The 15776-nt window shown below is 37.8% G+C and overlaps 1 protein-coding gene across 1 annotated transcript in view; it reads left to right on the top strand.

Moving 5' to 3' along the window:
• The window catches only part of LOC145994005 (uncharacterized), a 202546-nt gene extending 201237 nt beyond the window's left edge, over positions 1–1309 (top strand). The window contains exon 10 of the mRNA XM_083130070.1: positions 946–1309. Coding sequence (XP_082986196.1) covers positions 946–1159 — 214 coding nt within the window. The 3' untranslated portion in view covers positions 1160–1309. The remainder of the gene's footprint in view (positions 1–945) is intronic.
• The last annotated feature ends 14467 nt before the right edge of the window (positions 1310–15776 follow it).

Here is a 15776-nt window from a genome sequence, read left to right as displayed (position 1 = left end):
TATGACAAGTGCTAGGATAGTTCTACGGTATATATATGAACCACCACAAGAATGGCAGTATATTAAGCTGGAATATCTCTATACCACCCTGACCCTGCGTTGCCAAAATGTGCAGTGCTGTTAAAAACACGATTTGTTCATATTTATCTAGTGTAACGTGTTTGTACCAGGCTTCCCCGATGGAGCAATGGTAGCGTCATGGCCTTGTAATCAAAGAGTCCCGGGTTATACTCCCGGTGGAGACACATAGAAGTTCGTATTCCACTCTAAAGTGTAGGTCCAGTCCCAATTAGCCTTACTGTGCATAAAGTTGAGTTAAAACACCAACTCAATTAATCAAGAATCCACTCTGAACTGAAGGTCCAGTCCCAATTAGCCTTACTGTGTATAAAGTGGACTTAAAACACCAACTCAATCAATCAAGAATCCACTCTAAACTGAAGGTCCAGTCCCAATTAGCCTTACTGTGCATAAAGTGGACTTAAAACACCAACTCAATCAATCAAGAATCCACTCTAAAGTGTAGGTCCAGTCTCAATTAGCTTTACTGTGCATAAAGTGGACTTAAAACACCCACTCAATCAATCAATGCAGTGTTTGTACCGTCGTGAAAGGGAGAACCGAACACAGGGAAAGTAGACTCAGGGGTTAGGGATTTGACAATGTCAAAGCTACAGATACGGTGAATGCCGACCTTCGTAGCGTAGTGGTTAGCACGACATTATAGTTCCCGGGTTCGAATCCCGTCCTGGGCGTTCTTTGACAGTGTGTCCTTTATCAAGTGCATCGTGCCATCACTCATCATCATCTTCGCGATTAGCCAAAAGTGGCAGAAAAGCAACGTAAAACAGCCAAATAAATCAATAAGATATGGTGGAGGATAAGTATTCATAAATACATTTCTTTCCTCAGTCTAAGCTGCACATTTTCTTCTGTTATTCTCAGCTCTGTGGGCTTGAATCTTGAGGGCCTGAGCTTACTGAGCGATCCCTTGAGTGACCTGGTCGACACTGTCCTCGACCTGGTCAAGGAGACGCTGGTGGTCCCTCTGCAGGAGATCCTGTTCCTTGTCCTGAAGGAACAAGTGGCACACATCGACATTGGCAGCATCATTGGCAAGGGAGCAGATGATCTACCGTCTATATCCTACGACTATTGATAAACGACTACGAGAGCTGTTGAACTGCGAATGATTGAGAGACCGTTTCAGCAGATGACGTAGAACTCTCAACAAGATGAAGATACCTCGTTCAAGCATTTCTTCATAGTTAAGTCTACATCGGTTCATTGTTTAAACGACATTCAAGAAATAAACGTGTATATGTGTAGGAGGTTGAAACTCCATGTTTTCAATATAAGCGTATTTGCTTCATTACCTTGAGACCTGTCTGGTTATTGTACAGAAATGTAATCCACTCTCGCTTTGTTAACCAGTTAGCCTTATTGCCTGGTGATCAACAAGTTCCTGATTCGATTTCCGGTGTCGACTTATTTAAGTATCTAGTAAATCTAGTTCTTTTTATACCACGTGAAATGTGGCAACACCGCACACAACGATGTCCGTTGAACCAAAGAGAAGTCTACATTTCTATAGGTTGAACCGTAGAAACTGCAGCCAGCGCATGAAGTGTTGCCAGGTACATCATTACTCCGTTGAATAAAATTCTGTATAAAATAGGTTTCGCAATGTGAATTGACGATGATAACGGATTTTAAAAACAGATGCAAAGAGCTTCAAAACAAGACCAATATTGTATTTGTGTATTTGTAGGACTACCCAATACTAAGAAAAAGTTGTTTCGCAAAATTGATAACAGTTTTTTGACAAATTTTAAAAATCTGAAAATTAAGAATTGTGTACTAAAATTTCATCATGATCGGACCACCCGTTGTTTATTTATAGAAAACTAAAAAAACGGCCCTTTCTTGTTCTCACGACGATAAAAAATAGAAGTAGAAGTCATACCTGAAAAAAAATATTTGGTTCGCATAGATTAACGCAGAATTGAATAAGCTAAATTTTGATGTAACTCGTTTTTATGTAGGTCTACTAGTTAATATTTAATTGAAGTGCAAACTCGCATATCCATAAACCGACAAGAGTTTCAGGTAGTAGTTTACAGCACTAATGTAAAAAGATAATGGATGGCCGTTGTATATAATACATATGATGCGTGTAATGATAATTATATTGCTGTTTATAGCGCTGTAATTGAAAAACATGTCTCAAAACTACACCACGAGGGGAAAGTAGAATATTATTTGGTGATAAAACATTCAACATGTAATATAATTCTCGGCTGTCAAAGCAGCGATTTGACAGATAATTTTCTTACGATTTGGCACGGCATTGACTACGGAGACATCTAGCGGCGCGCGTGGAAAACAAGACAGTCGTTACAGAGAATTTGAACGAACAGCGTGGCGTCAACAGCGGCGTGTAGGAAGCCTGGCTATCAGTAGAAAGGGACTTCTTCGTCCGATATGACTTGAATCTCTGTCGAAAGTTCAACTTTCAAGGCGCAAACCAAGTGAACCACAAGTTCATGTTGTGAAATAAGTGTGCTGTCGATAGAATTTGCATTTCTGTGAGAGAGTGAAACCAGGTGCAGCTGCATTCTATCCAGATGGACTTCTGACCTTGAATGAACTCACAGAAACATTACAGGTAAGGGAATATTTAAATATACATATTTATCGTTTTATGTTGTCTAATTACAGCATTACATACAAGTTTAACAGTAGAAAACATATCTAAATTAGGAGTGATCAAAAATGTTTTACACTATCTACCAGTGGCGTGCGGTGACATTTAGACTAGGGTACGCAAGAGAAATACGTAAGGGAAATCCTTAGTGGATAATTTACTAGTGGCTGTATCAAATGCATTCATATGCACACAAAAAGAAAAAAACGATTTCTGCCGCATTTTTTGGTATGTTAAAGGAAGCAGAATTTAAGCTTCCTTTATGCACACTAAAGCTGATTGAAGTTAGTTGAATTGAAATGGGATCTAATTCAGAATTTTTTTATATATAGATATAACCTTAAAACGCTACCGGAGAGATTCAGATGTAACACGATAAAACATTTGTATGATATTTTATATACTTGCTTCGCAAATATATTCTCAAAAAACGTGCAGCCCAACAATTCAACCTTGATTAGTTTCTTCATGCAGCGCGATGCACATTGAACGGGAACGAAAGGACAGACAAATGTTTAAATAAGTAATATCTTAATTAAGGGTTGAGGAAGAAATACACACCTAAGTAAATTTTTTTTCTGAAAATGCCTAACATACTGCTTACCATCTTTCGTAACTCCTGCCTGAGACAACTCCTCCAATTCAGGAGCAGGCCTCCCATTTCGGATTATTTCCACTTTCTTTTCATAACTATATGACGAAGAACCCCTCTCCAGAACGTCGTCAACAACTCCCGATTCCATATTATTTCTATTTCACCTCTTCACCGCACTGACAAAACAATAATAAGAACGAAACACTGCAAATTTCACACGCAAGACGGAAGAAACAAAAAACGTCAACCTCTCGCGGTAACAAGTGTCTCCTTCCTCGAAATAGCCACTCACATTTGTAGATGAATGGATCAGGGTTGTCAGTCGACGAGATATTTTGTAGAATGAAGAAATTAAGGAGACTCGTAGAAAATGCATCAGAATAGAATGGTATTAATCCCAACACACTTCAAAAGCTCAAATAAACGTTGGGCAGGGTTCGAAGTCCTAAGGGGGAAGGGAGGGATTTCCCCCCACCAATAATCTTGGCCTCAAAAATCCCCACACCAAAATTTCCCAGGGGGGAGAGTTTTTGTTATAACAATGAAAGATGAAGGATAATATTGAAAACATACACTACCTCTTCAACAGATCTTTAACAGATCTAAACCAATAGCAAAATATCGTGTCATTCTATAGAATGAAGGGATCTGAACCAGTTTACTGATGGGGTGATGTAAACTACTCATCATTCATCCTCTTGATGAGACCACTCGTCATTGACATGACGAGTTATTGCTTGGCATGCGAAAGGTACAAATAACACAAAGGAATTATACTACTGAAAAGACAATGGCAACTCGTTGGATTTTGTGAACCGTTGAACCTGTATCATGGCTGGGTGTAGGATAATTACCTGTCTAACTGAAGTCTCTGAGCTGAATCGAAAATAGCGAAGTCCTCTGTGAGCTTCTCTCTAAGTGTTGACCAAAGCGAGCTTCCACTATCGACCTCCTGTCTTGCTGACCTCCTCTCTCTCCCAACTCAATTCCCAAAGTCCAGTCACTTCCCAGCTTGTCTCACCTCTATATTCCCTGGCCATCGAGCTCTTCCTCGATGCCGAATCGCCGAATCGTGTTTATTATCATAATTGCTACCATGCAAACCGCTGACACCAAACCCAGAAGTGTTACCTATTTCCTGAATGCTCAGGAGGTTTGCATGGCACAACACAATGCATTGTAAACATGCCTAAGAGGCTTGAGACAGCTGAGAGAAAAACAAGTGAATGCCCTGGTCAACATGAAGCGTTCAGAGAGACTTAATAAAATAAACATACAATCCTATGGATTGATACGTTCGCGCCTCTTAGGAAAAATTTTCTCCTTTGAAAATTTAAAAGTCAAATCGCAAAGCTTGACATGACTCAGGTTCGCCAATTCCATATATTTTCTTAAAAAACCAAATATACAAAAGAAAATCCACCATAACTATCTGTTGTTTGCCGTAGCCCGAATGAAAACAAAAAAAATTTTATTCCCTAAACTCTAAAATGAATAATACCCTTAATACTAACAAATTCGTATGTTTATACGATGTAAAAAACAATAATATATACTATTATAGGACTAGAAATCACAAAAGTTCGTGTCGTTAAGCGAAAACTCGTAATGCATCACATGTGCGTGTACGTAATGTGTATTATGTACAATCGCTCATCAACCTGCTCCTAGTCAAGAGTCTGTGATGTCTCGCCACGCGGTAACGACTCTGTGTCTTCCGCAAGGCCAACGGTTGGAGTGGAGCGTCGTGCAAGATGGAACGGAATTCACAATGTTTATGAATATTTCCACTTGATATAGACTTTTCAAACACATAGAAAAACCTTAAAAAGGTGCACAAGTAAGTACACGTAAGTAAGCATGTAAAACATTGTCACATCTCACTGTTTTGTTCGTGTGAAAACCTGATCATATCAAAGTGCGTATGTTTTACGAACTACGAAGCACTGCACTCCTAACCTCACCAAATATAAGAACTTGCATGGCTGTGTTGCACATTCCAATGTAGTATTATACACTATTCAATGTATATAATGAGTTACACTGAAAACTGTCGCTGGTAAAACTTAATTATAGCGTTCCATTTTCTTTTCTACGTTAATCTGTACACTGTATACATATATATGGCTTGGTGAATACCTTTGTATGTCTGCACACACATAAAAAAAAATAATCTTGCAGTATTTTATCAACTGTCTACTCTGATTGAAAATATCAGAAAATGTTCAATGTGCAATTGTATTTTTAATTATGTACCATATTGGTAAAACACAATTAACTATTTGGAAAAAAACATTTGCATAAAACTAAAGCATACTGTCTGCAATGTTTGAAAGTACTGTAGCTATGCTTGTTATAGCTTGCATGTGCAATTGGATATCCATTATAAAAAGCTTCTTCTTAAAACCAAAATATGCACTAACTGATGCACTGGTCAATTGACATCACTGGTGCTTGTAGCTTCCTTGCAGTGTAATGTAAACTTAAATGCATATAAAACTAGTTCTTATGCATGACACAAAACTGAAAATGTATATAAGGACTATGGAAAAGTACTGTTTCCCATAATGCATGTTAAATGACCAAATAGATACACATGATAGGAGCTCACATGTGTATGTGTAGAAACACTGTAGCACAATTCTGTAATTATTGTTTGTGACCAGAACTGCTGGTTGTAGAATGTATGTTTTCTCTGCTTCCTCTTCTTTCTGGATTGCTTGTCGTCTTGACTGCATTGGGGCAATATAAAAATGTAGTAAATTACCCGTAGAACTTGGGAGATGGGGAAAAATTGTTGTTCGAACTGCAAAACAGTGTGGAGGGAAATTTTATCTAGCTCCATCACTAGGTGTTGTTGATAATGTATAGTCCGCTATACTGGGAAATGTATGGTTGACTACATCCTTCCTGTAAAAGGTAGTCTCCGTGCAGTAATAAGTAGAAATCTCTGCATGTCTCCCTCAAATTGGTGGTGACGAATCTCTTCTTGAAATAGTACTTAAAATGTCTGCATGTCTCCCTCGTAGAATGGTAATCAGTCTTTCTGCCTGGTAATAGACTGCTTGCGGATGTCCGTCATGAAAAATGCCCATGGATGGTGTAGGCATTGCTTGTCCATGGTGCTCCGTATAGACAGGTTAGGTTAAAAGGAAAAATTATGACAAAGAAAGGAAATTGCAATAGGATGGGGATATATAATTCAAGTATGCATGTACACAAAACCAACTTATTTCCACTGCCTTTTCTTTAAAATCAAATTAAATTGTCTCATCAAAATAAAATAAATTAAATAAATAAATAAAATAATTGCCATAACTCTTTGAAAATAAATAAGGAAAATTTAAATAAAATATCCAACTGTAATTAAAATATTAATGTCCATGATTAATGTGTTGCCTTAACCTATTAATTATTACTGCGCTGCTCTGAATTAATCTGTTTCGCAAGCTGATGATGCTTATAAAAATAATATCCTAGGGTTGCGGTTAATAACACATTCCAAATAACAAAAACTAATATCGACATGGGCAAAGGGTTTAGGACTAATTCTTTAAATGAAATGTTCTTACTAATTGATTGATTAAGTTGTTTTAAAGCAAGTTCAAGTGAAGTCCATTGGGGAATAGTGAAATCAGATAAATTCTTGGGGATATTAGGTAATAACTCAATTTCCTGCATTCTGACTTGTTCGAAAGCTAACACTCTTGTGTGTAAAATTTGTTGATCCACAATAATTTGCGAAAAATCCTGATAATTAAAAAATAAAGATTCCCCTTCGTTAAGCTGAATTGATCTGTGCGTATTCAAATTATTATTCAAATTCTGAATGACAATAAATTGACCTGAACCTGATATTAAAATACCATTGCGTGTTCTAATAAACTGAAATAGTTTATTGTCAGTAATAGACTTCACTTCAAAATTACAAAATGTAGAATTAATAAACAAAGATAAGTGTTGCAAGCATGTTCTAAATTATGTTTAAATGTAAAAAAATTATTATGTTGTGAACCCTTAAAATAAATAAAATTTGTGTTGCGCAAAGCAAGCTGTTAGTATCTAAAAGGTTGCTTTGGCAAGCCTCTAATGGCCTCCTAATAAATGATAGGCCGGTGTAATTTGCCGTGGTTCATAAATATGCCATGTAAGACAAAATTTCAGTAAATGCTACTTCTGAGTTTCGTTGAAATTCCAGGTGGTAACAAAATATAGCATCAGGGAATTAAAAAAGTGAAATTCAAATTTGAAACACAATAAAAATAATGAAAAACTTTCTCAAATGATAACATTGTGGTAACCCACTCTGTTTAAATTTGGACAGGCTAACGATGCCGTGGCGACTTTTGCTGCACATGCCTGTGCTAATCACCGAGGCTTAGCCTGACATGTTGCTAATAATCTTGATTACTCTAAGTGCATAAAGTGCTAAAATTGCCCTTTTGTAGAATTTCCCTGATTTTATCAAAATTTCGTTTATCTTTATCCTGATTTTAACCAAATGTACGTCGATTTCCCAAAAAATTTACTTACTATAAATATCTCTTATGAAAAACGGGAAAATTTTTCGAGAAAAACGCAAAAAAAAATTCGTCTTGTTGTTCCTTTGTAAAATTATTGGTCGTGATTAGTCTGAAGTGCATAAATGCGACATTTTATGGCAAAAATTATCTATATAGAACAAAATATCCCTAACATTGTTTACATGAACTTCTATCGTAAAAATCAAATTCTGATGGCTATATGTTTAACTAAACTGATCCCATAAAATTTTTAATGGACGACCGCCCCTGGCTGATGTAATCTCAATGCTAAGTGTTTTCTAAGCTTCTAGCGTGTTCAAAGTACTCGGGAGATTCCGTGCGGAGAAAGGAATTCGCTGATACAAGACATTCTAAATTGTGCAAAGTTGCATTTGTGGTCACTGGACGTAACTGAAAATTTCTCTATGGCGACAACGAGAGCTCTGCAAGTTCGCTGCCGTGATCGGCGACTTCGGGGAAGTTCGGGTTCCGTTCGGGAGGTGGAAGGGAAAAGGTCGCTGCTTCGAGCAGCAAGCAAAGGAACGGAGAGAGAAAATGCAAGGCGATGGTTCGCTGATACATTGAATGACGCGTAACTGTTTACAAAACTTTAACTTACTACGAACAAAGTCTAGTAAGCGCTGCGGGAGTTTGAAATAAAGTCAAGGACTTGAAATGACGTAATAAATTGGATGAAAAGAGAAAAACTTCGTTGCGCTTACGACAGCGTGTTACTAGAACACTTCCGTGCTCGTAAAATAACAACAGTTGGGAAGCTGTTAGCACACTAAATGACTAATAAACCTTGCATAAGGTACAATCAAACGTAAAAAATGAATTAAACTTAAAATTTAAATCGTAATTAATATAAAATTCTAGGCGAACGTGAAGTCGTAAAAAATATGGTCTGTAAACGATACAACAGGTTCGGGAACCTGAAAATTTGGCTGACTTTCTGCTTTTAAAGTAACACTTGAACCTTTCTCGACTTTTACTGGTGACTGATTCACAAATAACTCTTTAACTTTTACAACTGGCTGAACACAGTGTGAAATAGGCAATTCACTTTCCATTTTGCGACTGTTTTGAACAAAATTAGGATCCTTGCTTACGGCAAATTTCTGAACTCTATCTTTAACGGATAAAATATTCTTCAGCAAATCTATACTGTCGTCTTTAGTGACTAAACTATTTCTGGATACATCTTGAACTTCTTGTTGTACCCTAGGTTGAATAATAATGGACTGAGGCAATGGAGGTGGCAGTGGCGGATGACTCGTTTTTAATGGTACCACTTCAACAATCGGTGCAATATCGTCGTAAATCTGATCAATGGGCGGTGGATCATTATTAAGTTTGCTTAACTGTAATTCGTTGGTACACTCATGGTCATAAATAATAGATTTCTTGCGTTGACATTGAAAATAACAGATTATGAAAATTATAAAAATACTAATAATAAATGTTATTAATAATAAAATTGTAATTATATTATAAGGATAGTCAAAGGACTTGTTCAACAGATAAATAAAATTAGAAGCTTTTACGTGTGGAAGTAATCCGTTTAAAATAACTAAAATCGCAATGATTTTCATGTTGCTTAGGCAATCAAAACAAACAGTTCTTCAAAACTAACACGTACTTTAAGCCTGCCTAGTTTAATTAGTAGATAGTTTAACTCAACTTTTAATTATTTCTAAATCTAGGCTCAAATTATCTGCGTAATTTATTTATTTAATATAATTTATTTATTCTCTAAATTTATTAGCACTGTTTGACTTATCTTATTTTTCAGGTGTTAACTTTATGTTTAAATACTTTGAAATCAATCGAACCGTACTGAGGTACAAGGTAAGAAAAAAATTGAGACTGATTTACTCCTGACTACCTGAAATAAAATATTATTTATTATTTATGCGATCTTTAAATGCATTAAAATACTAACATCACTAAAACTTGAAGAATCTTTAATTCTCTCTACTCATTCTAAAATATGCTTAGCATATTATTGTGGCAAAGCTTTAAACTAAAACCGTTGTGGTTTAATCATTATCATTCTGCGATGGCAGAATGGATTTCCAGGATTTTGGTCATGATCCAATATCCGAAGGAAAATACTTGTTAGTGGAGCGCAATAAAATCTTGACGTCGACGTCTACATATTCATATAATATAAATATTCTCATAACTGGCGCTTAAAATAAACTTTGCTAATGTAATCATATACCTTCTTCTGAAGAGTAACTATAAAATTCCAGTGATGTATTCGCTGAGCTAGTATTGTTACATACTGCAAAACTTTTGTGCCTAAAGCACATTATTGAATAATAAGTCTGCTTGAAATCTTTAATATTATTAGTGCTATGTTATAAATTATTATTATGTCACGCAAGTGAAATTAAAAATGTTAAATCTGTTACTTATATAAATTTTCAATTTTAGTGACCATTGTCCGCGCGTGAATCCGCGTTGTCCTCTTGCTGATCTTCATCTTCACCTGTCAAATTTTCTTCGCCTTCACCGTCATCTGGCGCATAATATTTTTTGAGTCTCTGGACGGCAATAGAGTCCACTACTGTCTTTCCGCGCTTGTTTTGGAATTCCACCAGGTATGTATTGGGATTCTCTTCTTGAATAACTGTGGCTGGGCCTTTATAAATACCTGAAAAGCACCGTGCGGTTCCAATTTTCTGGGTGCTGTCAAAAATTAATACTTGATCGCCTGGTTGAAACTTGATCTGTTTCCTCTTCTGATCATAATATTTCTTCACTTCAACATGTCGTTTTGCTAAGTTATCCGTAGCATTGGTTCTTGCTTTCTCCAAAACTCGGAACCGTACATCATTCTCCACATTTTCACAGCTTGGTGTGTGTAATGCAAGCTCCCAGGGCAAAGTAGGTTGGAATCCATGTACTAAAAAGAATGGGCTATACCGCAAATTCTGATTCCTGGTAGTATTGTAACTAAATACACTTGGCTGTAAATATTGGACCCAATCTGTATGTTTTGAATTAACATAACACTTCATTATACTCTGTAAGACCCCGTGGTTACGTTCCGAAAGACCTATAGAGTTATGAAGACCTACTGGTGAAAACTTGATGGTTATTCCCAATTTATTGCCAAGTTCCTGGAAAAGCTTAGATTTAAATGCTGATCCGCGATCCGTGTAAATATCCTGTGGGACTCCGTAGCGTAACACTATCTCTTCATACACAAATTCTGCTGCTGTACTGGCCGTGCAATCTGCAACTGGTTTGGCTATTAAATAGCGCGTCCCAAAATCTGTTGCAGCGATTATGTATCGATGACGAAGATTGGATGAAGGAGGATATGGACCTGAAAAATCTAGACAAATCCTCTGGAATGGCTTCTGTGCGGGAAAAGTGCACAGTTCCCCTGCTGGTAGACCTGGACGGCGTTTATTCTGCTGGCATGTTATACATTCCCTAATTTTCCTCTGTATAAATAACTTCATATTAGGAAAATAAATTCTTGGTAAGGCCACATTGTAACACTTGGTAAATCCAAGATGAGAACCTCCTATGGGTGAAGCGTGGAGTGTCTCAATCACAGAATCACGTAACGTCATGGGAATGCATAATAATTTCTTGGTAGTAGCACCTAATTTCTGCTGTCTATACAATAATCCATCTTCCAACACATGATGATAGACCTGCCTCTGGATGTGTAAGGGTAATGTTCCATCGTCCCTGTCTGGGTCCTCCAAAACTTTAATAATTGGGCCAAAAAATGAATCCTGTCTCTGATGTTCTGCGACATCTGTGCTTGCATCAAATAAAGTAAGTGTCCTGGGTTCGGGAATGTCCTCTTCAGTGTTGCCATCCTCTACATTTTCTCCACATTCTCTGCTAAGGGGATCGGCGATATTCTCCGTAGTTTTAACATGGATCGGTGTAAATGAAAAATCCTCCAAAAGGTTGCTCCATCGAAGAAGCTTTGAGCTCAAATTACGGGATGTCCTAATGTACGTAATTGCTTTGTTGTCTGTGTATAAATCAAAATGGCGGCCAACAAGATAAAATCTAAATGATTTGAAAGCATATAAAATTGCTGTTAATTCTTGCTCAATAACACTCAATCTTTTTTCAGTGTCGGTCAACGTTCTACTGCAGTACGCACATGGCAAGTACTCTCCTTCTGCATTGGGCTGCATTAATACGCCACTGACCGCATGAGATGAAGCATCGGTGAAAACCTTAGTGTTCTTCGCTGGATCGTACGGTAACAAAACAGGTGCAGTAATTAGAGCTTCCTTTAATTTCTCAAATGCTGATTGTTGTTCAGGACCCCATGTAAATTTCTTGCCCTTACGAATTAAACCCTGTAATGGTGATGCGATATCAGAAAAATTCTTGACATATTTCCTCACGTAGCTGCAAAGACCTAAAAACATTTTAACCTTCTTCGTTGTGGTGGGAACCTTATAATTCTTAATGGATGACAGTATTCTATCACTTATACGATAGCCATATTTGCCCACATTGTGGCCCAAGGCAATTGTCTCATAATATCCAAATGAACATTTAGGTACAGCCAATTTCAATCCGGCAGATCGTAAACATTGAAACATTTTCTCTAAATTAACCAACATATCCCTAAAAGTATTGGCAAAAACAAACATGTCATCGATATAAAAGGCAAAGTTATTGTCATTCATACCCGCTGTAGCGAGCTGAACACATCGGGTCATTGCCGCAGGAGAAGTCACATGTCCCATTGGTGTAAAGTTCATCGCAAATTGTCCCCTGGCTGGTATAGTAAAGGCAGTGTACTTTTTCGATTGTTCTTCTAATGGTATTTGAAAAAATCCTTGTTTCAAGTCAGCACTACAGTAGTAGCTCTTACCGGCCATATTGTGCAATATCTCTGAAATATTTCCTATAGAAACTGCATCGAAAACGGACCTGGCATTCAGCAATCGAAAATCTTGCACCATGCGATAAGCTCCTGATTTCTTCTTGACAAGAAAAACTGGTGAATTGTACGGTGATGTTGTAGGACTGATGACCCCTGCTTCTAGCAAGTTGTCAATTTGCTGGTTAATTTCCTTACGCAAGTGAACTGGTATAGGGTAAGCTGGGACGTGAAATTCCGAATCGTCCTTTAACTTTATACGATGCGTATAATTAGTGGCACAACCAATGTCTTGCTCAGACCAAGAAAATACATCTACATATTTCTCTAATAATTGTCTAAGTTGCAATTTCTGATCGGGTTCTAATGCTGGATTTATGTCAAATTTAGTAATGTCGTGCACTGGTTTTGTCACGGTGCCAGTCTCCTTGGTCACCATAACGTTAGGTCCTTCGTCGTCTGCAATATGACACGAAGCTGGTACTGGATTTTGCCATGCCTCTGCGGTACCTAAGCGTGCCCCTTTCCTAATTTTAATTTTGTAAGAATTTGGATTAGTAATCCAAATTAAAAATGACTCCGGATTTACAATGGCTCGAGGCACCATTAAGCCTGTGTCCATTTGAAACTGTAAATCTGGTTCCAAATAAGTTAAATTTTGATTACTAGAATTTGTCAATTTGACAGGAATACACAAATGAGATCTAGGTTTGATTCTAATTTGTCTGGAAGTTACAAATTCCGGCACATATAAATCCCTGATCAGACTAGCAACTTTTATGGAAACGTCAAAGGTCTTTCGGTGTTCCGTCCTTAACTGGTTTCGCGGAGGAGTACCAAATCTCCTCAATGTGAGTCGATTTTGATCAAAATCCAAATTTGCTTTATGAGCTCTTAAGAAATCGTTTCCCAGGATTGTCCCATGTTCAAAATTTGGAATCATCCGAAAAGGATGGGTAAAATTGCGGCCGTTTATTGCAAAAGTTAATAGGACAATCTCTTTAATTTCAATTTGTTCTTTGGCAACTCCCCTTATGGCCGTATGAATTTTAAATCGTTTGGCGGTTGTAGGAATGCCTCGATCACTGGTGACGGATACTTGGCTTCCGGAATCCACGAGAAACCTCTGACGTTGTCCCCCTAATACTGTGTTAATATAAATTAATTCCTCATAGGGGAAAGTAGAGACTGATATCTGTTTACCAACGAAATCTGCGCATACGTCTCTTCTATGGGCAGTCATTGTTCGTTTAAAGCCTCCGTGTTCTGAAAACAAGTGGCTGCTGTGTGATTAGGGTAATTACAAATTGAGCAGCGTGGTCTCCCCCGTTGCTCTACCCTGTTTCCCTGGTCTCGCCCTGCTGAAGACGAGGAACCCCGCGAGTTCTGTCCGCGGAAGTTTCCACGTCCTCGCCATTGTTGGGTATGGCCGTATCGCCTATTGCGATCTGTGTTGTTACCATTATTATTATGTCCATTCCTGTACCCCCTATTGAATTGTCGTCTATTATTATTACCCCGATAGGAGCCTCTATAATTATTACTTGACCGATAATTATCCTTATTATACTGTTCTCTAAATTGTTTTGGAGTAGATGAGTCGGTGCCAGGGTTCTGGTTTTGGTCCTCCAAACCATCCAATCTCAAAGTGAGACTGGCTAATCTCGCTTCCAGACCAGTTTCCTGAGCCTGGACTTGAGCTTTGGTATTGTGAGGATTGTTAAATAACTTTAGTTGCTCAACCTCCTTTTGCAACGCTTTAAATTTAGCCTCAATGTCTGAAGTGGGTCGCGCTTGCGCTGACTCAGCAGTAGCCAGATTGTTACTCTGCAGTAAAATCTGCTGCTGTTGCGAAAGTGCTGATGGATTATGCAAAGGAGAGAATAAACTCTCTCTTTGATCTTCGTACCTTAATTCCTTCAGCTTGCGCTGTCTCATCAAAAATTGGAGTTTCTCAAAGGATTTTAAATCTTTAAGCAACCCATGCACGGACTCATACTCTTTATGGTGGATATCTTTCATGTAATCCACCTGTAAACCTAATATGATCTGTTTGATCTGTTGTTGAATACTCATTTTAGGGTCTGCCTTGAGTAGAAGTAATTGTTTGTCCCGAACATAATTCGTAACTGGCTCAGTTTCTTTGTGTAATCTATAACGAATTTGCTCCTCGATCTGGAGTTGATCCAAGGACCCTGTAAATTCGTCTTTAAATTTCTTCTGTATCTCCTCGTAAGTAACTTCCTGATCTTCCGTACCATCTCTCCAGGTCTGGTACCATCGTAATGCTGGCCCGGCCAGAAGGGCTGGAAATAATTCCAGTTTACGGGCATTATTCCATCCATTTAATATGGCAAGGCTATCCACTTTATCTAAAAATTTTGAAACGTCCTCCCCGGCTATCCCTTGAAATGGGATACCCTCTAAAATAGTTGGGGGAACAAACTGCGACTGAGCCATTGTTGCGAATTGTGTTTGGTTTAAATTTCTAAAATCCTGATCCTGTTGCTCTAATTGTGGTTCACATCTCTGTTTTTCCAATAATTCTCGCTGAAGGCGTCTAGTTAAAATTGGACTACGTTTAAACTTGGGGGTGGAACTTGCAGCTGGGCCGCTGACATCTAAATGAAAACTTGTAGTCCCTCGTGCTATATCTAACAATTGATCTAATGTTTCGTCGAGTTCATCAGCAAGGTGAAAGCTCGACATCTATCATGGCACCAATAACTTCCTCTCTCTCCATAAATGCAAAAGCTTTAAGTCCTATGTATTTTCAAAATTAATTTTGGCAAGGACATACTAACAAAACTAAATAAATGAGCAAAATGATTGGGGTGGGTAATGAACTAGCACTCCACTACGTGTCAAAATTTGGGGTGGGTTATGAACTAGCACTCCATTATGTGTCAAAATTTAGGGTGGGGAATAATTCTAAACTGGTTAACATTAACTGAAATTCTTTTCATTTCCACAAAAGAAAATGAAAAGACCCGCAAATCTCCACCACGTGTCATTCTATAGAATGAAGGGATCTGAACCAGTTTACTGATGGGGTGATGTAAACTACTCATC

This window comes from Lepisma saccharinum, chromosome 10, assembly GCF_977018435.1.
Source record: "Lepisma saccharinum chromosome 10, izLepSacc3.1, whole genome shotgun sequence".
NCBI lineage: Eukaryota > Metazoa > Arthropoda > Insecta > Zygentoma > Lepismatidae > Lepisma > Lepisma saccharinum.
This window is presented reverse-complemented; position numbering and strand designations above follow the sequence as displayed.